General features: G+C 41.0%; 1 protein-coding gene across 1 annotated transcript; it reads right to left on the bottom strand.

The window, feature by feature from the left end:
• Positions 1-2,260: 2,260 nt before the first annotated feature.
• OLFM4 (olfactomedin 4) lies at positions 2,261-25,969 on the bottom strand. The gene is made up of 6 exons (XM_051779466.1): positions 25,808-25,969; positions 23,518-23,595; positions 19,747-19,899; positions 13,229-13,441; positions 12,143-12,296; positions 2,261-4,105 (listed from the first exon to the last, which is right to left on the bottom strand). Exons 1-6 carry the CDS (start codon positions 25,886-25,888, stop codon positions 3,312-3,314), a joined length of 1,473 nt encoding a protein of 490 aa, XP_051635426.1. The 5' UTR covers positions 25,889-25,969; the 3' UTR covers positions 2,261-3,311.
• Positions 25,970-26,319: the final 350 nt, after the last annotated feature.

Below are 26,319 nucleotides of genomic sequence, written 5' to 3'. Positions count from 1 at the left end.
AGTCTACCCAAGGTTGTGTGCCACGGCCAGCTCAAGAACGAGCTTTAGTTTTAATAGCCAGCTCTACTGAACCACCTTCAACAAAGGCCTCAAAGGACAGGTCTAAGGGAAGAAGTGAAAAGATATATTACTCCTTCTTGAAGTGCTCCTTTGCAGAAGATCCCTCTCTCCCCACATGCCATCAGTGCATGGATCAGAGCCGAATTTCCCACCTTAGGTGACCTGAGTTAGGTGGTGTGAAAACCACTCATCAGTGAAATTGCATCTAAGCCCCTGTACTGCAGTTCCCTATGTCACCACACAGACAGATGTCCTCTCCTCCAGGCTCTGTGGCAGGTACTATTTATGTTCAATATTGTTTATAGACCCCAAAACCTCCATGGGGGATAACAAATCAATAGTCCAAGAGCTGAAATAAAGTCATTTTTTGCCTTTATTTTTTCTGTTTTTTAAAAGGACAATGGTCATTCTACAACTCTGCAAAACCTCTTATAACATTAACATAAGCACTGCGAGCTGCCAGTGCCCCCAGGGGCACTCATGTGCCTCGATGCCCCAGGTGCCCACCCGCTGGGGCTCCCCCCACCCCTGCCCAGGACCCCTTGTCAGCCCTCAGGGCCATCAGCCCCTAACCAGTGATGGCACAGCAGGGCCACTCTCCAGCTCCCTGCAGCCCTGCTCTGTCCAGCCATGGGCCCCATGGAACCTGGCCCACCCATGGGCCCAGTGTCACAGCCCAGCCTCAGCCTGTTGCCCGCGGAGGTGTCCAACACCTGGGGCTGAGGCTGCCCTGGTGCCTCAGGGCTGCCCTGATCCTGGCCAGGGCATTGGGATCGGCCCTGGCTGCCAGGCCTGCCCTGACAGACCCACTGGGAGTCCCAGCTGCACCCTGGGACCTGCTACCTGAGAAATATTAGCACAGGACAAAAATCAAAGGACAAGCTCAGCCTTGTTAGCACCAAAACATCCTGAACCAGCCCCTCTACACAACATATTTTAAGGTTTTGAAAGTTCAGGGATGTTTCTGCTTTCATTCTGGTGCTGAGCTACTGACGTCCAACCCAGTTGTGGTTTATCTTCTCTGCAGTGACACTGAGTGGTAACCTGAAGAGACGGTTACTGTCACAATCTTCCCACCTCAGTGACATCCATCCAGAACCTGGTGCCAAGTCATACAGGGTCTGGATCACACTGTAAATGAACATGGTGGGCAGTCACAGCATCCCCACCTCAAGTGGAAGCCTCCATTCCAGGCTGACCGATGTTTCCAAAGGGGAGAAAACTGTTCCCAAGCATCACAGAATCACAGAATCACAGAATCACAGAATGGTTTGAGCTGGAAAGGACCTGAAAGATCTTCTAGTTCCAACCCCCTTGCCATAGCAGGACATCTTCCACTAGACCAGGTTGCTCAGAGCCCCATCTGACCTGGCCCTGAACATTTCCACAGATAGGGCATCTACAGCTTACCTGGGCAACCTGTTCCAGTGTCTCACTACCCTCACAATGAAGAATTTCTTCCTAATATCTAATCTAAATCTACCTTTCTTCAGTTTAAAGGCATTGAAACATTAAAGATATTGAAGGAAGGATTTGAGTACCACTGTCAATTCACCAGAATAAGTCACTTACATGCTAACATCAACTCCCTCCCAAAGCAGTGATGAGCTAAGGAGCCTCAAGGCCCACACTGATGGCATTTCTTGAAAATAAGTGGAGAGCTGTTCACCTTCCATGACACACAGAGATAAAGAGGGAAAAAATATTTTTTTGCAGTATTTTCTTCTTCCTTTCTCAGCCAAATCCTTATTTGTGCTGTTACAGATTATTCACACAGCAGTCCTGCCTGTACTGCCTGATCTGATTAGTGCACCAACACCTCCATGGCTTTCAAATTCATTTCACAGGTTTACAAGAAACAGATACTGATACCTGGTAAGTGGCAGCACCTGGATTCAAAACCTATCATCAGTTCATCTGATATCTTCAATATCTTGAGTAACATCTCGGAGTGGTTACCCTAACCACCATATTTCTGTGCAGGGAAATAAAGCCCCCCTTTTGTACTTGTTGGCATACAGATTCATACCTTTGTGTTGTTCCTACCTAAGCATACAGAGTCCAGGTTGAGTGCAGTGATTCTATTTCAAACATTTGGTGCCCTGGCTTACTGTTGCACCACAGAAATTACCAAGCACTTTGTCGCAAGCAGCTTTAAATGCCTCTATAGAACAACTGAGATTCTTTGAAATATTTTTTTTATTAAAACAAAAACAATCAGTTGTATATGTGTTGATTTTGATTATTAGAGGGTACAGACACAGTTGCATATGTAAAAGCACAAAATGAACCACATGAACTGCTTTCTTAGTCAGAGCTCTGAATTTCTGAAATTATGAAAATAAGACATTGTTACAATGCACATACTCAGAAACTATCACACAATACCCATTAAAAAAAAAAAACAAAACCACATCATAATATTGAATTAGTTTGACCAGACTCCTGTTTTCCACAAGACCTCTTACTTTGCTATAAGATAGAATTACCCAGAGAACAAATTGGACCCTAGACTAACAAGGCTCTCAGGAATCTAATTACAGAATGGCAAAAATGCTGAAAAGAGGCACATCTAATAACATGTCTGTTATGGCAATGCATTATATATACCAAGAGCTGCTTGTGGCCAATAAAGTCAATGGAAAGATTTGCATCAACTTATAAGAGCATAAAGGAAAGGAAAACAATGTCTCTTGCTTTGTACTGCCAGGAAAATGGAGTACATGACTGAATTGTAGTAAGACATTCGTAAGACCAGGTTTAGACACAAGAAATTATTAGATGAAGCAGAGTGGGACAGAAGGGGCCTTATTTCACTCTGATGAAGATAAGTGGAAATTCATTCTCAGTTTCTGAGTGCCTTGCCTGTGTTACTCTGACAAATGCAAACCAGTGGGTAACTAGCTTCTTGGTCAATAGACAGGCTGTGCCCAGCTATTTCTGCAAACAAGATGCACTAAATCTATACACAAAATCAACCCTCAGAGGCAGGACAATTGTAAAGCACCGAGCATCAATAAACACTAATCAAAACCTAAAGAACCCAGTAGTGCCAAACACTGCTGCCAGCAATACTAGCAACAAATAGAGCAGGCAATCCCTTTAAAGAGTATAAGTAACTATATGACACCCAAAGACACAGTACATCAGACCAGATGAACTCTAAACTGGCAATAGCACTGTTTAAAGGCATAATGGGTCTCTCATTTTAGCTGCTGCCAGTTTTATCACATGCATATATCACTAGGGTACTAAGGCTGAAAGGTCACATCATAGCTTACAAGGTAACCATCGTTGTAAACATGCAGTCTCTGATCTGTGGGGTTATAATTAATACTCTGGATTGTATCTAACTTTTTATCCATAATGACACTAATTCTATCTTCTTGGCCAGTACTCGTGTCATACATGTAGAAGATCTCCTCTTTCTTAGTGTTCAATGGCCTTGTGGCATAAAGAACACCACATAACATGAAAGCATTGGAAACAGATGGCTTGTACTGTCTTGTCTGCCAAGTATTTAGCACATCAAGTGTGGTCTCATTGAGTTTGCTAATCACAATGTTGCCTACATTATTTTCTGTTGAATATATTACCCATAACCCACTTTCATCCACGGCAAAATCTATGTCTTGCCATGCTACACCTGCATAGGAGAAACGGTTACCAATAGCAGCACCTGGAAGCTCTTTCCTCAAAACCTGTGTGTTTCTTTTTATATCATGCTTCACCATATATCTTGAATTATAAGCATGATAGTACAAATAGTTATTATAAAGAGCAGCACCACTTCCTTCCCCATAGGTTATTCTACTTTCATACGTGGGTTTAAACAGCAGCAAATTATCAAAGGAATTATAAATTCTGTAGTATTCCAAGTATCTCCCATCTGTGTTCAATGGTGCAACCCAATAGACTTCGTCCTCTGGATTAGAGGGAGAGTAATCTCTACCCCAGGAGCCATATTTGTAGGAAAATCCTCTCCAGTTCAGCTTTACCACATAGGGCTGGCTGACATTCAGCAGTCCGCGGTGCATGCAGGTACCTGCAATTAAAGAGAAAAAAAAAAGCAAACAGATTTTCCAAATGTCATTACCAGGAGAGAGGTTTTGCAGACCATAGCCTCTAGACTGGGCTTACTAGAGGTTAGCTTTGTGGCAAAACACAGACATAAATGAATAGCTTCATGTGTAAAAGGTTCCTTTCGGGCTAAGGTCAGCAACTGAATGGCACTCAGTGTTCCAAGTTGAGTCAAAAAATTTAACAATAGAAAACAGAGTACATATCATTACAGTTATTTGAAGAATAAGAAAATAAGTGCTCACTGTGCTGTTCCATACAAGGGACAGATTTCTATTTCTACCCATTTGATGTTGGCCAGCCTGATACACTAGGAGATCCCTTGGAAAATACAAGTTCAGAAGCATTTTAGGTTATTTTCTACCTCAGTGGAACCAAAAGCTTGGGCAATGGGGAAAAAAGAGGAAGGAAGGAGCAGCAGCAGCAGTAATTCCAGAGTCACATTTCAGATTAGCATTCTGCTGTCAGAATCACAGCTTTACAACAGTGCGTCACAGCCACATGGTGCTTTGTACCTCAGGCCCTCAAAGAAATCTGCAGACAGTAACAATCACAACCCAGGAAATGTAGACTGATATTACTCTGAGTTTTCATGTGAGGTGACTTGGAAAAAAATACGACTTCAAGCTGAACCAGAACAGCTTTGTTTTACACATATCAACAGCAAAACCATTTTCAGGATCATGGAAAATTTAATTTAAATACAAGAAATAGTTTCCTTTTACTTATGGTGAATTAGTGACTTTCCTGTTTCCTGACAAATTCTCAGTACTATAAGTCACTGATGGTAAAAATCCTGCACTCAGAAGTGTTCATGGGCTGCTGATGAGTCTGAAGCTGCCACTGGCAAAAACTAGCATGCGTTTTTCCAAATGTTAATATCAGCTTTTTTTACTACTGCCACAAAAGTGTCCCAGATTTTTCTTTGTAAGAGTGTGTTCCCCTGAGGTAATGGAGACAGAGATGTCAAGTGATTGGTACCAGCTCACAAGCTTAGTGGTATTTCAATGTTTCCCAGTTCATTAGGGCGCGCTAGACACCAGACAGTCTTTCTTATTAAAGATGGAGTATAACATGAATAGACCCAAGCCTCCCACATCAATTAATGAATAAATTAATGACCACAATTGTTTGATGTTAATAATAACTCCCTCAACACAGGAAATCCATGCACTGCCAGCTATGGCGTCAATGATGAAAGTCAAGATTATCTTTTGAGGCTTTAATACTTTGTATGGGAACCATGCATTTTCTTACAGCTTCTACAAAAAGAATGGCTCATAAGCTCAGTCATATGAAGTGATGTCTGGCATATAAATAACTTCTGTCTTATCACAAAGAGAAATAACAGAGAAAGAATTTACCTTTTGTCCTCAAAGCTGACCATCCCTAAGCAAGGCCAGACAATACTTATGAAGAAGAACTGGAATTTCCTAAAGCCATTGATAGAAAAAACCTAGGAGACATTTTGTTCTCAAAGACATCACAGTCCATTCCACAGATAGAAGGAAACATAGAGACAGACCAATATGAAGCACTGTACTTGGAAAAACACTGGTAAACAAGATATTTGGTGAAAAAAATGGACTGTTGCAAATGCAGAGAAACCTCTTTCTGATCTGTTTTGCCCAGGAGAAAGGTGCTGTGCCTCTGGGACAAGGAAACCTGTATTCTGAGTGTTAGTAATGTCCAAGCAAGTGGGTAACATTTGTGCCAAGGTGTAAAGTCAATTTGGGCAGTGAAGCTCTTCATGTCTTCTTTTTCAATCAAAATGCAGTATTTCTTTGCTTCCCCTACTTTACACCTTCATTCTTCATAGTTTTGTGCGGTCTTGTGCTAAGGACTGTGACCTGAGGGACAGGTAACTCACCTGCAGCCTCCTCTCAACATCTGTGAGGAAGATGAGGAGCAGTTTTATATTAATCACTATGCTGAGCTAAATCCCTGTGTCCCCAGGCCATGTTGGCAACCTCCTTGGAGTCAGTATTGCCCATGAGAGCAGCTCTTCATCACTGAGTGTCCAGCTGATGGCAGAGAGGGTGACATGAATTGTAAACAATCCCATCTCCTCCCCCAGACCCTTTTGTGTCCTGAGATTCTTGCAGCTGAAACATGGCATGACCCCGGTTGAATACTGCTTCTCTTTGTACCACCAAGAATCAACAGAAATCAGCATTCCTGGCTCAGAGCAGATGAGCATTTAAGCATTCACTTAAGTGCTTTACAAAGGATGAGGCCCTGGAGCAGAAATCTCATTTCCAAATATAGCACACAAGGCAGGCACTGCTGTATGGCTGTCCAGGCTGTATCTCTGGAAATGGCAGTAGCATGTCTGGTAATGTGGCCTCAGCACTTGGCACAGATACCAGCATTTGGAGGTGCTTATACCTCAGCTCATGCAAAGGAAGAAAGCTAAGGCAGCAAAATGGTTTGCAGTCTGCCGACTTCATAAATCATTTGAAACTGTTTTTTTCTTATATCTCTATTATGTATAACTCTGGCATGAGGACTTCTTTAAAGCTGGTGACCTATTCAATATATTACTGTGCTTAAATCACAATAAACTTATCTCAGAATTAAATGGTTATTAAGTGCTCTAAAACTCTTCATTTGTTTAGAAAACTATAGCACCGAAGCTTGCAGGTAGTAGAGCACTGCTAAGCTCATCTATATGCGACCTCAAACAATTTTTCATGCCATTAAGCAGAACACAATTCCAGATTTATTTTAATAATTCATACATTGTTTCATAAATAAAAAACAAACGTGTGTTCAGCAGAGAGACCTTTTTTTACAAAAGAAATAATAATAAATTATTTTTTCTCCCCTTAAAGAGATCTCTCTGCTGAACACTTGTTTGGTTTTTATTTATGAAATAATGAATTATTAAAATAAAGTTAGAAGCATGTTCCGTTTTAATGACATCAAAAATTGTCTGCAGTTTCTATAGAGAATGTGCTTGATTTTGATTCCTTGAAAAAATTCTCACTTTTTTTTTTTTTTTAAAGAACTGTGATAGTCAGGGGTGATTCGTCTTTTACACAGGTTCAGAAGAATTCATTGTTGTTTATTTAATCTAAACTTGCCTCTGTGTCTGGATCTTGTGGGGAAAAAATGCACAAAGGAAACAAAGTGTCATGTAATTTTGTAAATATTAGAAGGTACTTGAAATAAATCCATATGCATTATTCAAACTTTCAGATTTTTAACTCCTTTCTCCACCATTTTGGGCCACTGATAAATGATGCCCTGGTATTTTTGCCTTTCTCTGTTTCATGCTAATGTAGCAAATAGACAAGGGAAGGACTAACATAAGTACATACACGTATACCTCTCCTCCCTACACAAAGAACCAGTGTCTCAGCTCAGTTGTCTCCTAATCCTTCTGGTTTATCAGAAAAGGAGCTGACACCTAATTGTCAGGACTGGAGTGAGTCTGAATTGCTTGGCTAACAGGCTGCAGAACTGAACGTAAGACACATCCTGTTGGGTCTCATTTTACCCACTTCACTCTGAAGCACCGGCAGAGCACTTCAGCTTCTCACTCCAACAATACAGGAAAACATTCCAGCAGCCTCCTCCCACCAAGCAGCTGCATCTGATTGCAGAAGAGAAGGGACCACAGTTGGCCTATCAAGCCAAAGATTACGAAACAAGGTGGGACTCACATTTAAAGGAACTCCCACGAGGGGCACAGAGACCAGAAGCAGGATGGTTCTATATTCTTACACATGCTCCTAAGCACCAGATGTGCACCCTCCTGTCCCATCAGATGAACCACTGCATCCAGATATGTGAGCTGTTACCAGCCTTACTAGGACTTGAGATACAGAAGACAGAGCTCTAATGCAAAGGTTCATCCTGTCTCCTACTGTCTCACTGACATAGGAAGACAAACAAAGACACTCCAGTCTTTCACCACTATCACGGGGCACAGATACAGGCTGACAGCTGTCAAAGAAGACCTGTGTTGGCAACATGTAACAGTAGATGAGGTGGAGGGAGGGCTGGAGTTCATCTGACCTGCCTTAAAGCAACTATAAGTTCTGCTCCCTTAGCTCGGCTCCCTTCACTGCCAGTGGAGAAATGCATGTGTCTCCGGGGGCAGTTCAGGAAGTCCTGGAGAGAAAGACTGGCCAGCTCTTTTCTGGTGCTTCTAGGTGCCACGGTCCGAGGGGGGATGGGGCCGTGACACAGCACGGATGGATCCGGAGAGAAGGTAGGTGTGCAGATGGAATCTTTTATTGAGGCGTGCACGGGATTTTTTATCAATTCAGGCGGGAAAAGTGCTAGAACATGGGGTGGAGCATGAGACAGACAAACAGGGGAACAAACCGGGATAGGGACACAGGCAAAAGGGGGAGGAACGTGGGAGGAGCCGGGGAAGGAAAGGGCGAATGGAGTCTGTCTCCTCTCTCCAGCTTCCCCGGCCAATCAGAGAGGGGAGCGGGGAAGCAGGGAGAGGGAAGCAGGCATGCCTGGGCACGCCCGGGAAATATAAATATAGGGGCAACACACAATGTGTATATTTATAAGCACATGAAAACTGTAAAGTCCGTATAATAAAGTCCTGTCAATTGCTGTATATCTTCCTCCATGCCTGGAACTGTTCCCATCCTGAATCTTGCTCCTTCACATCTAGGTATGTCTCTTTCTTTGTGGATGGATGTATTCAGTTCAAAATACAACCCAAATTACTCAAAAAACACAGAAAACTTGGGTCATAGGTAAACTGAAATCACTGTAAGACTAATAGAATTGCGTGAGTTTCAGCATTGGGCTACTTCAGGTTTTCCTCCTGCTGAGACATATTCACCAGTAGCTTGAAATCCTTAATTTCTGAGTGTATAAAAGCCAGAAAAAACCCAACGTTGCTCCTTTTTTCTTTTCTTTCTATTTTGCCTTTGAGTTTCACCTGACTCACTTCTCTCCTCTCCCTCTCTTAGATTATTTCAGTGAGATGTGACATAAAATCTTCTGCAGTACTCAAAGAACCATCCTGAGGTCTTTCCTCTCTATACCTGCCCAATGCAGCCACATGAGATCGGCACAAAAGAAAACAAATGGATAAATATTTCTTCCCACCAGAGTGGTGAGGAGCGAGATGCCAGGAACCATTGCAGATAGGAAAGCCAGTGATGATGAGGGGGATGATTAACTACACTCAACACTCAACACCCACCTCTCCAGTCAGACAGCAGGGCAAATGGAAACAAGTGATTTGTTTCTGTTATGTTGCTTGAGAACAGGCCTGCTCACTCTGAGAAATACAGCAGCAAAAGCCTTGGGGGACAGAGTCAGAGGGGCTGCTAACTACAGCAATGCAAAGAGAGAAGCTTTAATTAAACTTGCTTTTAGACTCATAATCTTAGATATCTTAGGGATTAGCCAAGGTCTCTCTAGTTCACATTGCCTAGCCAGGACATGCAGGAGAGAGGATGAAGGGGGAAAGAAAAAGCAATCTGAAAACAGGACAAAGAGTCAGTTTAATACAAACTTTATAAATATAATATGAACTAAAAGCAGGGCAAGGCCAAGTGTTTGGCAGAAATTCAAGGCATTCAAGCTTGCTGAGAAAACATATGGAAATTGTGTTCAAACACATAAATGAGTGCTAGAGAGCTTCAGAGGTTTAGGTGTGAGCATCCATGCCAAGACTTCAAAATGACCAACTAGAAAATGCAGCCCTCGTAGATACTTACTTCATCGTCCTAAGCAATCACATCTTACTATTTCTGTGTGTTTTCAGATACAGTCTGCAGGACATGTAGTTGCTCTACAAAGTTCTCTGCACAGATGAGAGTTGCTCCCCATCAGTCACACAAAGTCTATGCATATGCTATATACTAGTCCTGCGTGGATTAGCAAGGATCTGAGCCTACATAACACCTGGGTTATATGTAGAGCCGGTATCTCCCATCACAAAGAAAACTTGCCAGCCTGCAGCAATTTCTCTGCCAGTCCTTTGTGCCAGCCGCAGAGATTACCCTAAAGGTCGCCCTCATCCTTAAGGAGGCCGTGACAATACGCTCACACACACAGGAACCCCTCCCAGGTTCCTGTTGCTGTGAACAGAAGACAAACTCACAGACAACACCAGAGGCTGTCCTCAGCTGACGTCAGTGCTAGTAAGTCTTTGGAAGCTGTTATATCAGGCAGGATTTTGACCTCCTTGGTTATTTCTGCTACAATGCAAGGATGCATGAGCTAGCTGGCTCACCAGTTGGGAATAAGACAATGCTAAAGCAATACCATTTTGGTCCCAGACAAACTCTATCCATCTCCCTACCATGCCCTGAGAAACAATGGCAAATAATTCTATTCCGGTCACAATTCCTTGCAGTTACATTTATCCATCCCAGAGTTATCATCCTGCTCTAGACACGACTTGCCTGTCCCTGCATGGGGCTGCACTGTGAAGTGTTGTCCTCCCTTTCCCACTTAGTGAAAGCTGCTATGTCCCCCAGACACACCAGCCACCCAGACCTAAAAGCAGCCCTTTCCTTCTTCACTCATGGAAGGAAACAGTATTCTTGTTCCAAAGCTCAGTACTTTCTCATCAAAACAAAGGTTTGCTGTAGGCTTGAAGAGAACAAGATTGTTCCTTTCCACACACCATCACCCTCAATAAATCAGTGAGGTGCCTTTCATGTAGTTTTTTTTTCATTGAAACATTTTAAGCCCTTCCTTAAGAGGCAGAAAAGGGCTTTGAGATTTTTTAATACAGGTTTTTGTTTTGGCTTTGTCTCTTGTCTGATTCCCAGACAAGGTGTTACTCGTGCATTCTGTCAGAGAAAAACAGCAACTGCCTGCACCACCATGAAGACCCAGTGATGAGCTGCTCACCCTAAGGGAAGCTTGTATTTCTGCCTCTCACCTTTCCAATGAGATGTTTGAATTAGCTGACCTGAAGGTGATGAAAGGTAAATGCTGATAGGTGCAAATCTGTGCTCCTTGCAAGCAGGACACTACTTGTCCTTTTTTATAGGCTCCTCTAGCTGATTGCTAACCAGCTTATGTGAAAAAGCAAGATTCTTCCCCTGTGTATTGTATACAACACAGCACTTTTGCTCTTACAATACTCTGCCAAAAGGAACCCCCTGTGTATAAAACACTCAGGGGATCAACACAGTTTGATAAATCCTCTTGTCTCTTAGCAAGTGGGATGCTTGACCTGGCATATCTAAACTAGTGTTTCCTGAATGGTCTGCTCCAGTGTATCATATCTGACTCTCAAAATTTCTCAGACTGTGATTCACTCACAATGTGATTTTTCAAACTGAACACAATGTCAAGACAAAAGTTATTCTGGTTAAAAACTAATTACCACACACCTTGTGACTGTTGACACCATTATATGAACTGCACTCTGGGAGTCACTGTTCCAGGCCCCAGAATATAACCTTTCCTAGTTAAGAAAATGATAAAATCCTAGTTCCACTGAAAGCAGTAATACAGCTCCCACTTACTTCCCTGAGACCAGAATTTCTCTCCAAGTCTCTTGACGTTCTGTTTTAGAAGAATCTTTTGCCTGTGAAGCAAAAGTAATCTTCATGCAAGGTTACCTTCCAGAGCTTACATGCCAACAGCTTTTGTACATTGACTGTTGCTCACACATTTCCCAAGCAGCATTAGAGCAATATTGCCATGTCACAGGTCACTTTCACAGAAACTATTAAAAATCAAAGCTGGTTAGAACAAAACCCATACTTTCCCACAGGTAATTGTTTTGGAAAAAAAGAGAAGAGGGGTACAGATTTGCTTTTTGCACTATAGGTGAGAGGAAGATTACAACTTTTTCCAGTTGAAAACAGCTACTGTGTCTATAAGAGTTTGACTCCTGCCTTCATTTTCCATTTGAATCCGTTGCTGAAACTAATAGGAGCTGTCTACTCAAGACAGCTAAGGGTTATCATTACAATTGTATTTTATATTAACAAAGAGAAACCTGCATTTACTGGTCTAACTATGTATTATGTTATTTCTTATGTGATATGCTTACCTGGTGGGAAATAAGGGGGTACTGTAGTTTTGTTTGCGTTCTCTTCACACTCTTTCAGTCGTTTCTGCAGGGACGTAATTTGTCGACGAATTGCAAGGACATTGTTTTTGTCCAGTGATTCTAGTTCATTTACCAGTATAGTCAGATTTGTGATCTAGAGAGGAAAAAAACAGAACAAGCTTGATGTCAACTTTATTGTACAGGTATTTGCAGGCAGGGTTGATCACAACACAGAAGGCACTACAGAAAATGGTTTTAAAAAATATCCTTAGAATAGGCCTTATCCTACCAGCCTCAACTTGACATTTCCAGCAGAGGTATGTGAACACAAGGAAATGCTTTAAGACTAAGTTGTATAACAGAATGCAAAAATATAGTGTTATTTTATACTTAGTAAAAAAATAGCCAGAAAGTCATAGGCAAGTACTACCTATTAAATATAGAAAGTACTTATTCCAGCCTTACAAAAGTATCTGGAAATTTTATTTGCAAAGATAAATAATGGTTTTAATCACCTACTTGATGATCTAGAGGACAATGGAGAAAGTGATATTTCACTATCCATCTGAAGTAATTATTCTCTCTAGGTGAGTGATTAACTACAGTTTTGAAAATGTGATTTATAGTCAGCTGAGAAGGTGATAGTCTTTCCCACTTCTTGATTTCATATTGATTGGGCCACTGCCCTAGCAACGAGAAGCTGATTTTTTAATTATCTGAATTAAAGCACAGAGGCTTTCAAGCATGGGGGTCTGTAAATTAATATTCATTATAGTAATTTCATCAGCTTGTGTGCTTAACACTACACAACACTGTTAACTTTCAGGCAGATATTCTGCAAAAAAGGAGTGGTCTCCATTTGGTTTTGGGTTTCTTTACTTTTCTGTGCTTATCTTTTTTTATCAAGGAATAAGACTTTAACACGTTTAAGGTCAAGTTTTCTTTTAATTTATGTTGATGAAATGCTAAAATAATTCCACCAGCTGCAGTAGAGACAGGCTACATTTCCTCAACCTAAACACTAAAGAGAGAATAGACTAACTGTATATTTGAACCCTCTGTGGCTAATTAAGTCTTTGACAATACCTCCAAATATATTTGCTCAATGATGACATTGCTTCCAACAAGGCTGGGTTTCAGCTGAGTGACCAGTTTCTCCAGGTCACTGATTTCCACTTTCAGTAACTGGAAGTCCAGTTCTGTGTAGGATATACTGCCCTCCTCCATATGCTGCACTCTGATGGTTAGATTAAGAATTTGCTGCTGATACAGTTCAATCCTTTTTGAGTACTCTCTAACCTTAAAGAAAGAAAAAAAAGATACATATTTAAGTCCAGGTTAGCAAATAAGACAAGCCTGTTTGACATCTTTATTATATTTCTGAGTGCCCTATGCATAGCTTTCACATACTTGACATATATATTCTTCACATAAACTACGTAAATGAAATTCTCATCACATACATAAAAAATGTGAAATTTAACCCTCGCTTATTGTTGGCAGTTTCCCAAAATCCCCTCAGGAATGCCTGGGGATAACTGAAGGGAGAATATTATTCACAGTCTTCCATTTTTTTAATTCTTTGCCAATATTGTCTCTGTAAGCTAATTTTATCCTCAGTATGCCAAGAACTTCTGTTCGTGAAAATTTTATTAGGAAATATGCAGTGTATTATCTCTCAGAAGCAACCAGAGGAGGCTGGAAAATGCCACAAAGGATTCCCAAGCTTTTCAGCTTCATTTCCTATTAACTCTGAATCCAAATAGGACATTACCCTGTGTACATTTGAATTGTGTCAGACATTGGCAATACTGGTTTGATTTTTGTCTTTAGACAGGGGGAAAATGTTTAAACACAGTGTTAAAAATCAAATCTCGTTTAAGTGAAAGTGTAAAATATATTGTGGGCTTTACCTAAAGTAATTTATATAGCAGCCTTTTCAGTCTTTGAACCATTAAGCAGTTGTCCAGATAAATATATTTTCACACATATATCTGCGAAGGTAAAGGTCACAGCACAAGCATTGTGATGCAGAATGTTAAGAATATGATATGGATTTGAGACTTCCCTTAGAAATGTTAATTCCTCAAAATTTAACACTTTGGTAAAGAGACATAATTTCTCTCCCATATGCTTCATAAAAGTCATGTCTCTTTTCCCTTAAATCAATATCATTATATCACAAAAAATAAGAATAAATATAATTAGTTTGTTGCACTAGTAACTCCGTATTTATACTCTGAGATGGTATGTGTGCCTCTCTGTAGAGCACTGTTCTTTCCATAACTATTATTTCTTCAGCTGAAAGATTTTCTTCTCAAGTATTTTCACATTATCTTAATATTAAATGGTATGGCCAGTCTTCGCGAACGAAGATTTGGGAAAGGTCTTTACCCTTCGAGCCTGCGCAGTGGATTTTTTAGGTGAGACACAGTGTGCGCTGAACTGAGCCCACCCTTTAATCCTGAGGTTCAACTGCCAGGGCCGAGCGAGCTTGGACAGTGGCAGCGAGGTCCTCAGGACGTAGGTTTGTTTAGAGTGACCTTCTCTTAGATGGATGGCCTTACAGGGCTGACGAGCTCCATCTGCCCGGAGGGGTTCCCTGACCAGGAATCAAACCTGGGCTGTGGCGGTGAGAGCGCCGCATCCTAACCATTAGACTACCAGAGGGCCCCTAATATTAAATAAAAGTCAGTATTTTTCCCTATTGTCTCTGAAATGTCATCAAAGATTCTGTCATGGTGTAAAGACCATGAATCCTCCCTTTTTCTGTTCTGGCACCAGCCCTTGCGATTGGGACCCCCCAAAAAAACCATATTTATCAAATAATTCCTTTCAGTTTTGATTTGATTCCTTCTGTACCAAAGAGGAGGTATGGGAGCTCATGGCATGGAAATTCGTGAAGGGCAGAAAGGATCCATTAAGTCCATAAGTTATTTAGTGATGTGAATTAAGGAGAAGTGTAAGAGTAGATCCTCTGTTCAAAAGTATAATTTTCAATAGTGGCAAAACTACATTATAAATCTTAAAGAACCCACTACAAAACCTCTGCATGCACATACATAGTATACACCAAAACCAGGTTGCTTAGTTCCGTATATTTAAATCAGTTTGAAACAGGTCTTCTGTTCTAAAGAAGCAGCCAGACTTTGAGCTGCTCGAAACTGTCTCCACAAGCTGTAGCACCCTGACTAATAGCACTGGATGTTCTAGATCTCCCAGGTCAAGCCAGGGAAACTTCAAGCTATTTATTGCAATAAAGAATAAAAAATAATAGCCTACCAAGACTTAGACCTAGTTCCTTGTAACTGGCTGGCAACAGTGCCAAGAACTGGGATCCTTTTTCCTGGTTGTCACCATCATCTGTTTGGTAGGGATCAGTAAGAATAACCAAACAATGCTCTAGGAAAAACCAGAGGTAGTTGGACCTCACACTTTCAGTGATCACCAAAGTCAGTTTGGAGTTGAAAGAGATCTTCAAAAAAAACTTTTCAAATGTCAGTGTGTGTCTAGAGTTTGCACAACAACAAAAAAAGAAAGAATATATTAGTGCAGCCCGAGAAATATAAAGCAAGGCCATTTTGAACAAAATGGCAGTGCTGTGTGAAGCGATGTATATCATAGAGGTGAAGCTATGTATATCATAGAGGTATTAGGAAACCTCTCTAGGTATTAATAACATTTCTCACAGTAATACTGGTAATAATAATGCGATACAAATCCACAAACCACTGAAATAAACAGGCTGCTGGAATTAGTATTGGCTATTCATTAGTGAGAAACCTATGAATGTGAAGTTTTCTCCAGGGTCCTCAGAGCCTGGACAAAATGCTGAGGGCTGGAACAAGGCATACATAGTTATTTCAGCACTGATTGCAGAATGCTGCAGGACACAGACCTGAAGTTCTCCTCCCATATTAGCGGATTTTCACTCAGTCAACCATCTAGGTCATTTAAGGACATGTCAACACCATCCAGCAGAGTACAGCTGAGCCTGAACTAGCACCATCACTCTGCAGGGCCACACCAGCATCACAATGAACTTAAGCTAATATCTCCCCTGGCGAATTATTGGACAAATAAAATTTTCTCAGCAGTGCTGCTCTAACAGGTCTATACTGCTTTTTCAGACAAATCCAGTACATATGTCAAGCATAGCAATGCCCTGCGTGGAAATCACCACCTGCTCAGATCTGGTTTAGGAGTTTCCATACTTTAGAAATATCATTTGAAAAAAGAACATGATGTTGCTCTTTTATTGGCAGATAGATTTAAGCAGCTTGTAATCCCTGCTCTTCTACTGCATCTCCCTTCTAGGGACTGGCTATTGTCTCTTGACAGGCTGGCACAGAAATTTTGTGCGTATCTTATATTTAAGGATACAGACCAATAACTAGTACTGATTGCAGTCACATTTATCATAAAGCCTAAAGTAGGGTATGATGAGTGCACAGGGCCTGTGTTAGCCTTGTATAGGAAGGGAATGGAGTCATGTGAGGTATATATAGGGGAAAAAAATCCTCAGTTTCAGTTTTTTCCTCCTTTCCAAGCATTGTCACCTTCATGAAATGAAAAGGGCAGGAAAAATCTGCAATGCTCATTTACTGTGTCATTTACCTGCAATTGGTATTTATCAAAACAGGTTTTGCAGCATGCAAAAAGACACTTCTCCAGTATGCATTTGAAGAGTACAGAAGGGGGAACAAAGTTGCAGGATGAAGATGTAAAAGACAAAATGTGGGAGGACTGAGAGAAGATAAGAAATAAATGACAAAACCAGCAACTTCATGAAATCACTCAGCCCAGGACACTAGCTTTGGGCAGGCTTGCACTCTGTAGGTCCATAAGGAGCAAGGCTGGCAGTCTGCCTCCTGAGACAGAGAAGAATTCCATTACAGGTTAACTGGTTTTGCAAAGTAGAGAGCAAGCATGCTTTTGCCTCCTGTTTTGGTTATGTGAGGATGTTGTGGCCATTGTGAGCCATATTCTGAAAGGCATTTTGTCTCCTTGTGACCATGTGCTGATCTATCCCTGTTATGGAAGTGTCCTTTCCCCTTTTCTATTGAGAGGAGCAGCCAATTACTGCTTTGCTTTAAAAGGTTAATTTTCTTCTGTAATCATAATTATGCTGGCAAAGGTTGATCTGACAGAGGAAAAATTAGTCTGGTATTTTCAGCCTATGGTTTGTACTCACTTGGCACATGAGAGCATCTCTTTATCTGCAAGCTTCCTTGCCTGCTGATTCTATAAAAGGACCCCCTTGCTTTTTGAATTAACCAACAATCAGGCAAAAGGTTAATGAGTCAATCAGGCTGTTTTTCTGGGACTTCTAGTGCATGGAAAGCATCCTTAAGAGGGTCCAATCCTGCAGCTCTTACCCAGGAAAAGTTTCCATGAGCTTCAAAGGGTGTTTCAGAAGAGCAACTAAAGCATGGATTCTGAGAGTCAGAAAAGGAAGCATTCAGTAGAAATTCACACTGTTGTGGTGAGACTGGGTTATGTCTGAATGAAATTCCCTAGGAATTTGCTCTGGATCATTTCTAATAGTGGTCAATATTGAATGCTTGGCTTTCCTCCATTTCATTATTTCCTTCTCTCTATGAGTATTATCATGACTAAAGTAATATGCAGAATTGCATAAGGAGGATTCTTTCCATATGGAAAACATGAAGAATTTTTGAGCATGGGGATGCATCGCAAGATCTCAGAGTACTTAAGTTCAGTTCTCAATAGGGCCATGCTCAACAGCTCTCTTCTTCCTACAAAAAAATCCACAACATTATAACTGAGAAATCTTGCACGCATAAAGTTACACCAAAACACAATCTGTTCATTTTAATTTCTGACCCAATGTGTCTCTTTGCCCATATCACACCGAAGTATACGTCACACTTCAACTTGATGCATTGTAACACTGCTTGGAGGATTGGTCTCGACAGGATGAAATTCAGTGAAGCCTGAGTACGGTCAAGAATTTTCACTGTCTGCAGTGAGAACTGAAAGTTGAGGTCAGTAATGTGGTACACTGCTGGGCACCGAAGGATGACAACACAGTTGTCACCAGCTGACACCAGCTGGCAACCTAGACATTAATGTCTAGGGTAGGGATTCAGCTTGCCGTGAATTTAGAGGTGAGTTTCAGGTGCAAATCCATACACCTAATTTTAGGTATCTATAGCAACCTATGTTTATGTATAAGCATGATGTCTGAATTCAAAGGATATCTGAGACTGTCCACATGGAGAGGTCAAGCAGCACTTGAGATGCTCTGCATACCTGTATGGCACTCAGATAAAGGAAGCATGCATCATTCTGAGGAAAGTACTGGTAAGAGGTTGGTCACGCCAGGACAAGTGACTGGGAAAGGTGGTGTACAAGCACCTTGACGAATCATGCCAATTTTTTGGCTGGGAATCATGCCCCTGATCCTGTTCCAGTGCAGTTAGCTTCAAATGACCACAGTGGGAACTGTATGGGGATCTGAAATCTCAGTAATTTTCATGGCTCATTAACTCGGAGCTACACCTCCATGCTGCAAGGGATCAGGTAATTCCTGTGCTTGGAGGCAGTGGGACTTCTTTCAACTTGTCCTTCATATGCCTGCTGACAGCTGAATGTTTTACACTGTTAGCTCCAGTTCTTTCAAAACACACAGTTTGAACTGAAAGATCTTACCACAGGATCCCATGCCTGTTGTTGTGTTTTTTATGCATAACTTCTTATCTGTTCTTGATTATACCAGAGGAGGGTTATGAATATTAATGATTAGAATTTATAATTTAATGCTTTGCCTTTTCTGCTGATTAATTCAAGGACACTTCATTTCTTAAGATGCTTGGTTTCTGAAGGAAACACTTTCTGCTGGGCACCTAATCTGAATCCTGAATATTTATTCACTATAAAAAAATAAAAGGCAGAGTTCTGTCTTCACACGCAGTTCACCCAGTGCACTCCAGCATGTGTAGGTTTGCCTGAGTTCCTCAAAAAACCGGATCTCAATTCATGAAACAAGCAGCCAAAGCAGTGTAAGGTATGTTTGTCTTCAACAGAAATGCATAATTCAGCAGTCTCACTGTGACAGCTTCAGATGTTGACAAGGAAGATATTTGATTTTTATTTTTTTTTTATTTTTTTATCTGTGAGAGCAGAATCAGCGAAGGAGCAAATATTCACCTACTTCTTCACTCTGGCCTGTGGTGACCTTTCTCCTCTTTCCCTTCATTGCCTTCCTACAATCTGGCTGGCTTGATACAAATAATAACACATGAAAGAGCAGGAGGCTTGGCTTCCTATAGCATCATGTAGCAATCACAAACTAATAAAACTGAGCCAAAAGAGGAAAAACATAATCATTCTTCCAAAAAATACCATATGTCTCTAGCTGCAAAGGCCTAGAAAAGAGACAGGAGGATATTCAAATGTATGACATGCTACAATGTCAAAGATTAGAGATTTAATCACCTTTCTCCTTGTTCTTACAGAGCCCAGTTTCCCATGGTTTGAAAGACACACCACAGAAAAGTGCTGACTGCTGTACTTTTTCCCAGGCAACCATTTTTCAGGAAAGATGCAACTGTTATTTTTAAGAGAAAAGAACACCTTACTTTAGAAAGCTCTGTCTCAAATTTCTTCGAGAGTGTTGTGGCTATAATTTCCAGTTGCTCAACCTTCTGCACTGGAAAGGTGGTATCCGGCAGGTACACAGAGCATTGGCAAGTTCCCTCATCATCCACAGAGCCGGATACATTGGCAAAGAGCTGCAATAACAAATTGGTAAGAAAAAAAGTGTTAATATTCTTCTCTACAATTAGTACCTAATAATGTCTGGCACTAATATGAGTTGCGACAATCATGAGATCAATAACTTCATTACTAGCCAGCTTTCACCTTTTTCTTCCAAAGAACTCAAAATATCTAGCAATTTTTATGACTCAGTGTTACAAATCTCTCTGAAAATAGTCAAATACTGCTGTAAAGATTTTACCATTAGAAAAACAGAGGCCTATAATAGTCCTGACTTTCCTAATCTTATGGATAATGCTCCTAACATAATGAAATAACTTTTCCAGCAGATAGAAAAGTGGGCAACAGCAGGAAAATAGTAACTTAGTAATTTATGTCTTATATTTACTATTTTGTTAATCTAAATTGATCAAATCATCTAGTCATTTCCATCCATGGAGATGAAAGCACTGAAGTAGAACTAGTAACAGGGAAAGTTTTGAAAAGAAAAATCTTTCATTTGAAGTTTCTCAGCCAGCCACAGCAAACAGACATATATTTAATTATACACCACTGAAAGGTGATGAATTAAATATGCAGGTTTGGCCTAAGGTTGAGGTTCTTATTTTCCTACAAAATATTGCTCGTAACACCCACACATCACAGCCCACCCATCCATTTTTGTGAATAGCTGGCAAAGCTATTGACCGTGCCATTAGCATGAATTGCCTTGTCCCAGTTGTCTGCATGCTCAAAGCATCATCACTGGAGCAATGTGTATGAGGTATGAAAAGGTCAAGGCTGGCAATTCATGATCTTGCCATAATTTACAGTCAAAGCACACTATATTCTATAAATACTGGGCTGAATACTGAGTATGTTTGGAGCAGTTCTTTTTTGTTTGCTCACAAAATGTTTCCCAATTCATAAACCTATCACAAATTTCTTAATAAAGATATTCTATGTTACTTTAAAATATTCTAGCACACACTTCAATGCAGCTGCATATTTTAAGGCTACAGACTTACTCTTTAAACATGCTTCATTCTATAATCTCTCCTCCTGCCTTGCAGAAATACTAGTCTTATTCATGTGTTTTCTCTTTTTCTCTCCCTCTTAAATATGCAAACAACAAAACTATGTCCTGAAATCTGACATTTCAGCACTTCTCTTGCTTTTTCACAGTGATTTCAACTAACATCCTCACCAACAAACCAGTGCAGAACACACAGTGATGGCCAGCAGCAAAGCTGTCTTGATCTTTGAGCCCAAAAAGAGAACAGCAGCAAGCAGGAATGATCACAGTTCACACTTCTGGCAACCTCTTTACTGCAGTCACAACAAACAACATGCATCTCATTTTGAAAGAAAGCGTGAAAAGTCATTTTATCTGTGTTGTTCAAGCACCACAGGTCTTAAAATTTCACTCATAGACAGACTGCAGAAGACATTTAACATGAAAAGAAGCTTTCCAGAATGTCCCAGCACATAACTTCCACTGATTTCCCTGCCAGGTAAGTTACCAAAGCATTTCTGAAAATCCCACTGAGAACACACTACATATTATGTCTAAGTTTCCAAGTATTTTCGAAGATGTGGCTACAAGTATGTAAAATATGAAAATATGAAAAATAAGTTCCTAAGTCAGACATTTCTGCATCTCTGAGTCCTCTGTGTATGGGCGTGATTGGGATGGCAAGTTGCTCAGCAATAACAAAAGAAACAGATGGGGGGGAACCAAAAGAAGAAATAAATGTGGCTTAGTGAGTACATGGGACCTTCTTTTAGACTGTTGCACACTGGCATGCTAATTTTTATATGGAAGGTATTGTATTCTGTTCCTTCTGTGTATAACACAAATATGTGCATATGTCTACAAGAGAGAGTGTACTATACATAGTATAGCACAGTGTGTGCTACACCTTTGTATACATTGTACACTCTGCTATAAACTACAGTCTTTACTGTATATAGCAGTAAGTTTTCTAGATTTCCTGCTTATTTCATGTGCTAAAAAAAATTCATAAATGTATTCAGATGATCTCCCAAAAAAACTCCAATTCATGTTTTTAACCTCCCTGTGAAAAACAATCATTATCTTTTGACATTTGGAGGGAGCCTTGAGTTGAAAGCAGAGCTTCACTGCAGTAAGTGCAGCTTATATCTAAGCCAAGAGACAGTTTTTCCAAAAGAGTAAACCTGAGCAGACAGAACTGCTTCCATTCTTCCATTGACATTACAGACACTGGGATCATGATGCTGACAAGACCAAGAGGAATGTTTAGTTAAAAGCCCCTTCGGTCAGTAAGTGCTTCAATCAAAATATAATACCGGTCAAATGACAATCGTAACAAAAATGTCTTCCTTCATCCTGTAGAAAAATGCGTGAGAAAGTGTGCTACTTTTGGTGGAGTTGTATGTTTTTTAAAGTTTAATAATTTATACAGAATGCTTAAAAGAGAGTGAACTGTCCTAGCCGACAGCAAGGACTTGACAGCAACTTTCACCCTGTAAAATTAAGCTGTTAGATATACATATTTGAAGCTATGAGAAATGTTCCTTCTCCACATCCCTTCAAATTAAGAAAGGGAGCCAGCAGTTACTCAATTTTCTGAAAACCAGGAAATTTGTCACTGTATCCTAGTGACATTTACAATTCTGAATCAGCTATTTGCTCATCCTAAGACAGAGAATGGGATCCACAGAAACCACATGACAAGTACAGAGACCATGGCGGGGACAGAAGCCACCTCAGCTGGGCAAGGAGATGAATAAGATTTGGGTCCTGCTAGTTGGACTCAGAGAGAGAGACCCCTGACTCCATTTAACTTTCTAAATGCTCTACGGGAGTCAGAGACTTAACTCTGTTTCAGAAGAGGTCCCTCCACACATCCCAGGTGCCACACTTGGCTAGCCTAGACAAGAAAGATCTGCTGTCAAGCTGTCTACCATCTCCAACCTAATCTGGAGCTGTTCTTTGAACAAACTCTGTTTATGACACTAGCTTGCAGGACCATTCAGAGCAAGTGTAACCCATTGAATCTGTCCCAAGGCAAACATATTATTAAACAGTCACTGATAGAGAGAAGGAAAGAAACCAAACATTGAAATCTGCAGGCCGTGGACTTAAGCACTGTACGAGAAGGCACAGAAATCAGATTTGGGTCCCTCTATCAGCAAATAGCTGATAATATATAGTGAAGTAGAACAGTGAGAATCAAGATTTTCTGAATCCCAGCAACCAGAAATGGGTGCTCCTCAGCAAATAGTTTCAAGGCCCTGTTCTAGTTTATGAGAGAAGACTTCCTCCAGGGAGGCTAATCACCACATTGTTTGGCACATTGCCATCAAATCCCCAGGGCCCCACCTGCTTCATGTCTGGGGTCCAGTTCAGTAGTTACAAGGTTAATGCCAAAGCTCTGGATGTGACTTAAGGCATTGAATGCCATGGTAGCAGTAGCGAAGATTTTAGAAATTCACCACTTCCTAAAATACTGGATACACAACATATAAATGCTTTTCCCAGACAGACTAACTGGCTTATATGTATCAGGGTTAAGCCTCTGAGTGACTGTGTAGCATTTAAAGAATGGGACAGAAGTTCCTAAATTTGTTCTTTTCTGGACTTTTTTGAAGCATAGTAATGGTTATACCTTTGGCGGAGTGTGCAGTGTACCATTCGTATTCCTAGGCTGAGTCAGGTATGGAAGCATTGTATAGAGATGAGTGGTCTGAAAAGAAAAGGAAATATTTTTTCAGTGTAATTTCCTGCATATGGCACCATCCCTTCCCCACCAGTTAGGCCCCATCCTGCCGCTCCAAAGCACTTTGTTTTATTATGGGAGCCATCCCCAGCAACTGTAAAATTAATTGGCTTTTCTGATCTGCTGCTGAGGCAATGGTTTCCCTGAGCAGAGTGTCACTTCACATACACCTCTTCTTGAAGAAAAGCTCTGTGTGACCAGTGCAAGGCAGGGGACACTCAGCCGGTCCAGGAGGTGGGAACTGGGGCTCTGAGCCCTGGCAGATTGTATGGCAGTCTAAAAAGATAGTACCATGCCCCTCTGCCATAAATCCAGAGAATATTGTCCTCCCAGCAGGGATGTCTGTACCTCACTACCCAGCTCATGCTCCAGCCTCTCAGCACAGGACTCACTGCACCTTTCACACCAAGTTGTCAGGGTGTGAGCTGTGATTGCTGGGGAACGTGTCCCTCTGCTACTAGCACCATGGAGGTGACAGCATCCCACTGTGGGGAGGGAGTGCTGGGGAAAGACACCACACTGCCAAGGATAGAGCCAGGTCCACCTTGGGAACCTTTTAGGTAGTAAGACTATTTACACTACTTTAACTTTCATCTGTGGCAGATGTCTGCCTTCCTGCCACAGCAAGGAGAGCAGCTGTCACCCGTACTGTGGGTTAGCTCATCCTCACACAGTGTGCAGAGCACGGTGCATTGCCGTGGTGCAACACACTGTCAACCGTAACAGGGTCTTGCCAAAATCTCTGGCAGACTGGAAACTGGAGCAAGACACCCTCAATGTCAAATGGTGTCACAGACAGAGCACCAAATGGGCTTCCCTTGCAACAGGACACTCTCTGCTGGGTCTTTCTGCATTTCCCAAATCCCAGCTGGAACCATATTCCTGAGCCAGGGAATGGTGGAGAAATCCAAATGGCCAGCAAAGGGCAGGTCTATTGAGTGGCACAGTGTAAACAAGCTTTGTGGGACAGTTTGTCAAATAAACCCACTTGAACAGTCATTTGTGTGCTTCCATGATTACACTGTACACAACAGGGGGCAGCTAGTAGCAATTAAGAGTGTTTGGGCAGAGGAGCATCACAAATTGTGTAAATTACACAAACTGAGGACTAACTTAAAGCTAAGCAGACTGAGGAGGAATTTCTTCCCTATGAAGCCTTCTATCCTCAGCTTATCAACATATATTTACACCTCCATCTTGACTTTTGCAACTCTTCATTCCTGGAGTGGATAAAAACACCTTCCCAGGAGATGCTGACTTCACTGCCTGCATCCACAGCACTCTCAAACTTCAAAAAATATAACTAGGGGCACACAGGAATTTTCTGGTTGGTGACTAAACCAGATAAATCAGAAAGAGTCATAGGGAGCCAAAATGGTTTTCCTCCAATTTTAACTAATAAATACCAAAAGGCAGTTATTTTGGGTCAAAAAAAAACCAAAATGCTTTGCTTCATTTGAAAGACCTTTTAAACTATTCACAAACATTTTTTTTTTAACAATTGAAGTCCAGTTTTAAATTAAAAAAAAAAAAAAGACAGTACAAAATCAAAATGATCTTTCACTACTGTAATTTTTTTCTTAAAAAAAACATTTTTCAAAGTTTCCTCTTCTACCTCCCTCCCTGAATTTGATGTTGCCTTTGGTTTGGAGTTGTCATGGTATTTTTTCTGATTGATTTGATCTGCTTTGAACTTCTCTCTTGCCCAACCAGATACAGTATTTTGAGGAAGAGGGAGAGCACCCGACAAAAACCATGCAACATGGCTTTCATTTGCCTGTCTCAGAGCATGACAGCAGTCATGCAACTGGGAAAGCTCCCACCTCCCAAATCCTTCCACATCAAAGATGTGGATCTATTCCTGCTATAAGCCCTTGCTAATTAATTAGAAGCTACACAGAGCATTTAATATCCGACTTGGATCCTCACTGGGAGTTGCACTCATCTAACCAAAGGCAGAATTTGACTCTGACTTTAAACCTGTGCCTTGCTTTTACGTTTATTACCCAGTCCCTATATATTAGTTGGGGGGGAGGATGAAGGAATACTTTAAACTTTCTCTGTTCTTAAAATGATGCAGAGATCTCATAATTTTCCAGCAACCTTGAAAGAATTTTCAGCAACCTACATGAGAATACAAGAAGGCACCAAAGTTCAGGTTATGAGAGCCCCATCTTACCGCTTCAGTTGCTGTCGTTGTTCCAGCCAGAGCACTCAGGCTTTGCATGAGGAGCAGCACAGCCACCTGTGTGCACTTCATCTTCTCAGCCAGCAAATGTGACAGCAAAGGGAGAAAGGATTTGTTTTATAGTAGAGTCTGGGGATTTCCCCAACCAAACCTTAAGGAACTTGCGTGATATTTTTTTAGTTTTTGGATAAGTAAGTGATGTCATAAACTCATATAATAACAGGTGCCAAATTACTAACGTACAAAGAACACAAGTTACCCTCATAAATTAGTTATGTCCAATTTTCTAACAGGATACCTTTCCTGTACAGTACACTGTCTGATTTTAATCTTGGTTATGCAGAACATCAGATGCTTATTTGCTATGACAGGTAGACAGATATTTCCCTTACAGTGACTCAATCATAAAAATTCTTATAGATTCCTTCAAAGTTATGTAGACTATACAGGTCTTGGTGGTATTTATTACTTATTATATGTACAGAGAAGAGCAGGTCAGGTTA

The sequence above is a fragment of the Manacus candei genome, unplaced genomic scaffold (genome assembly GCF_025592945.1).
Source record: "Manacus candei isolate 608988 ecotype Guabito, Panama unplaced genomic scaffold, ASM2559294v1 h1tg000014l, whole genome shotgun sequence".
NCBI lineage: Eukaryota > Metazoa > Chordata > Aves > Passeriformes > Pipridae > Manacus > Manacus candei.
This window is presented reverse-complemented; position numbering and strand designations above follow the sequence as displayed.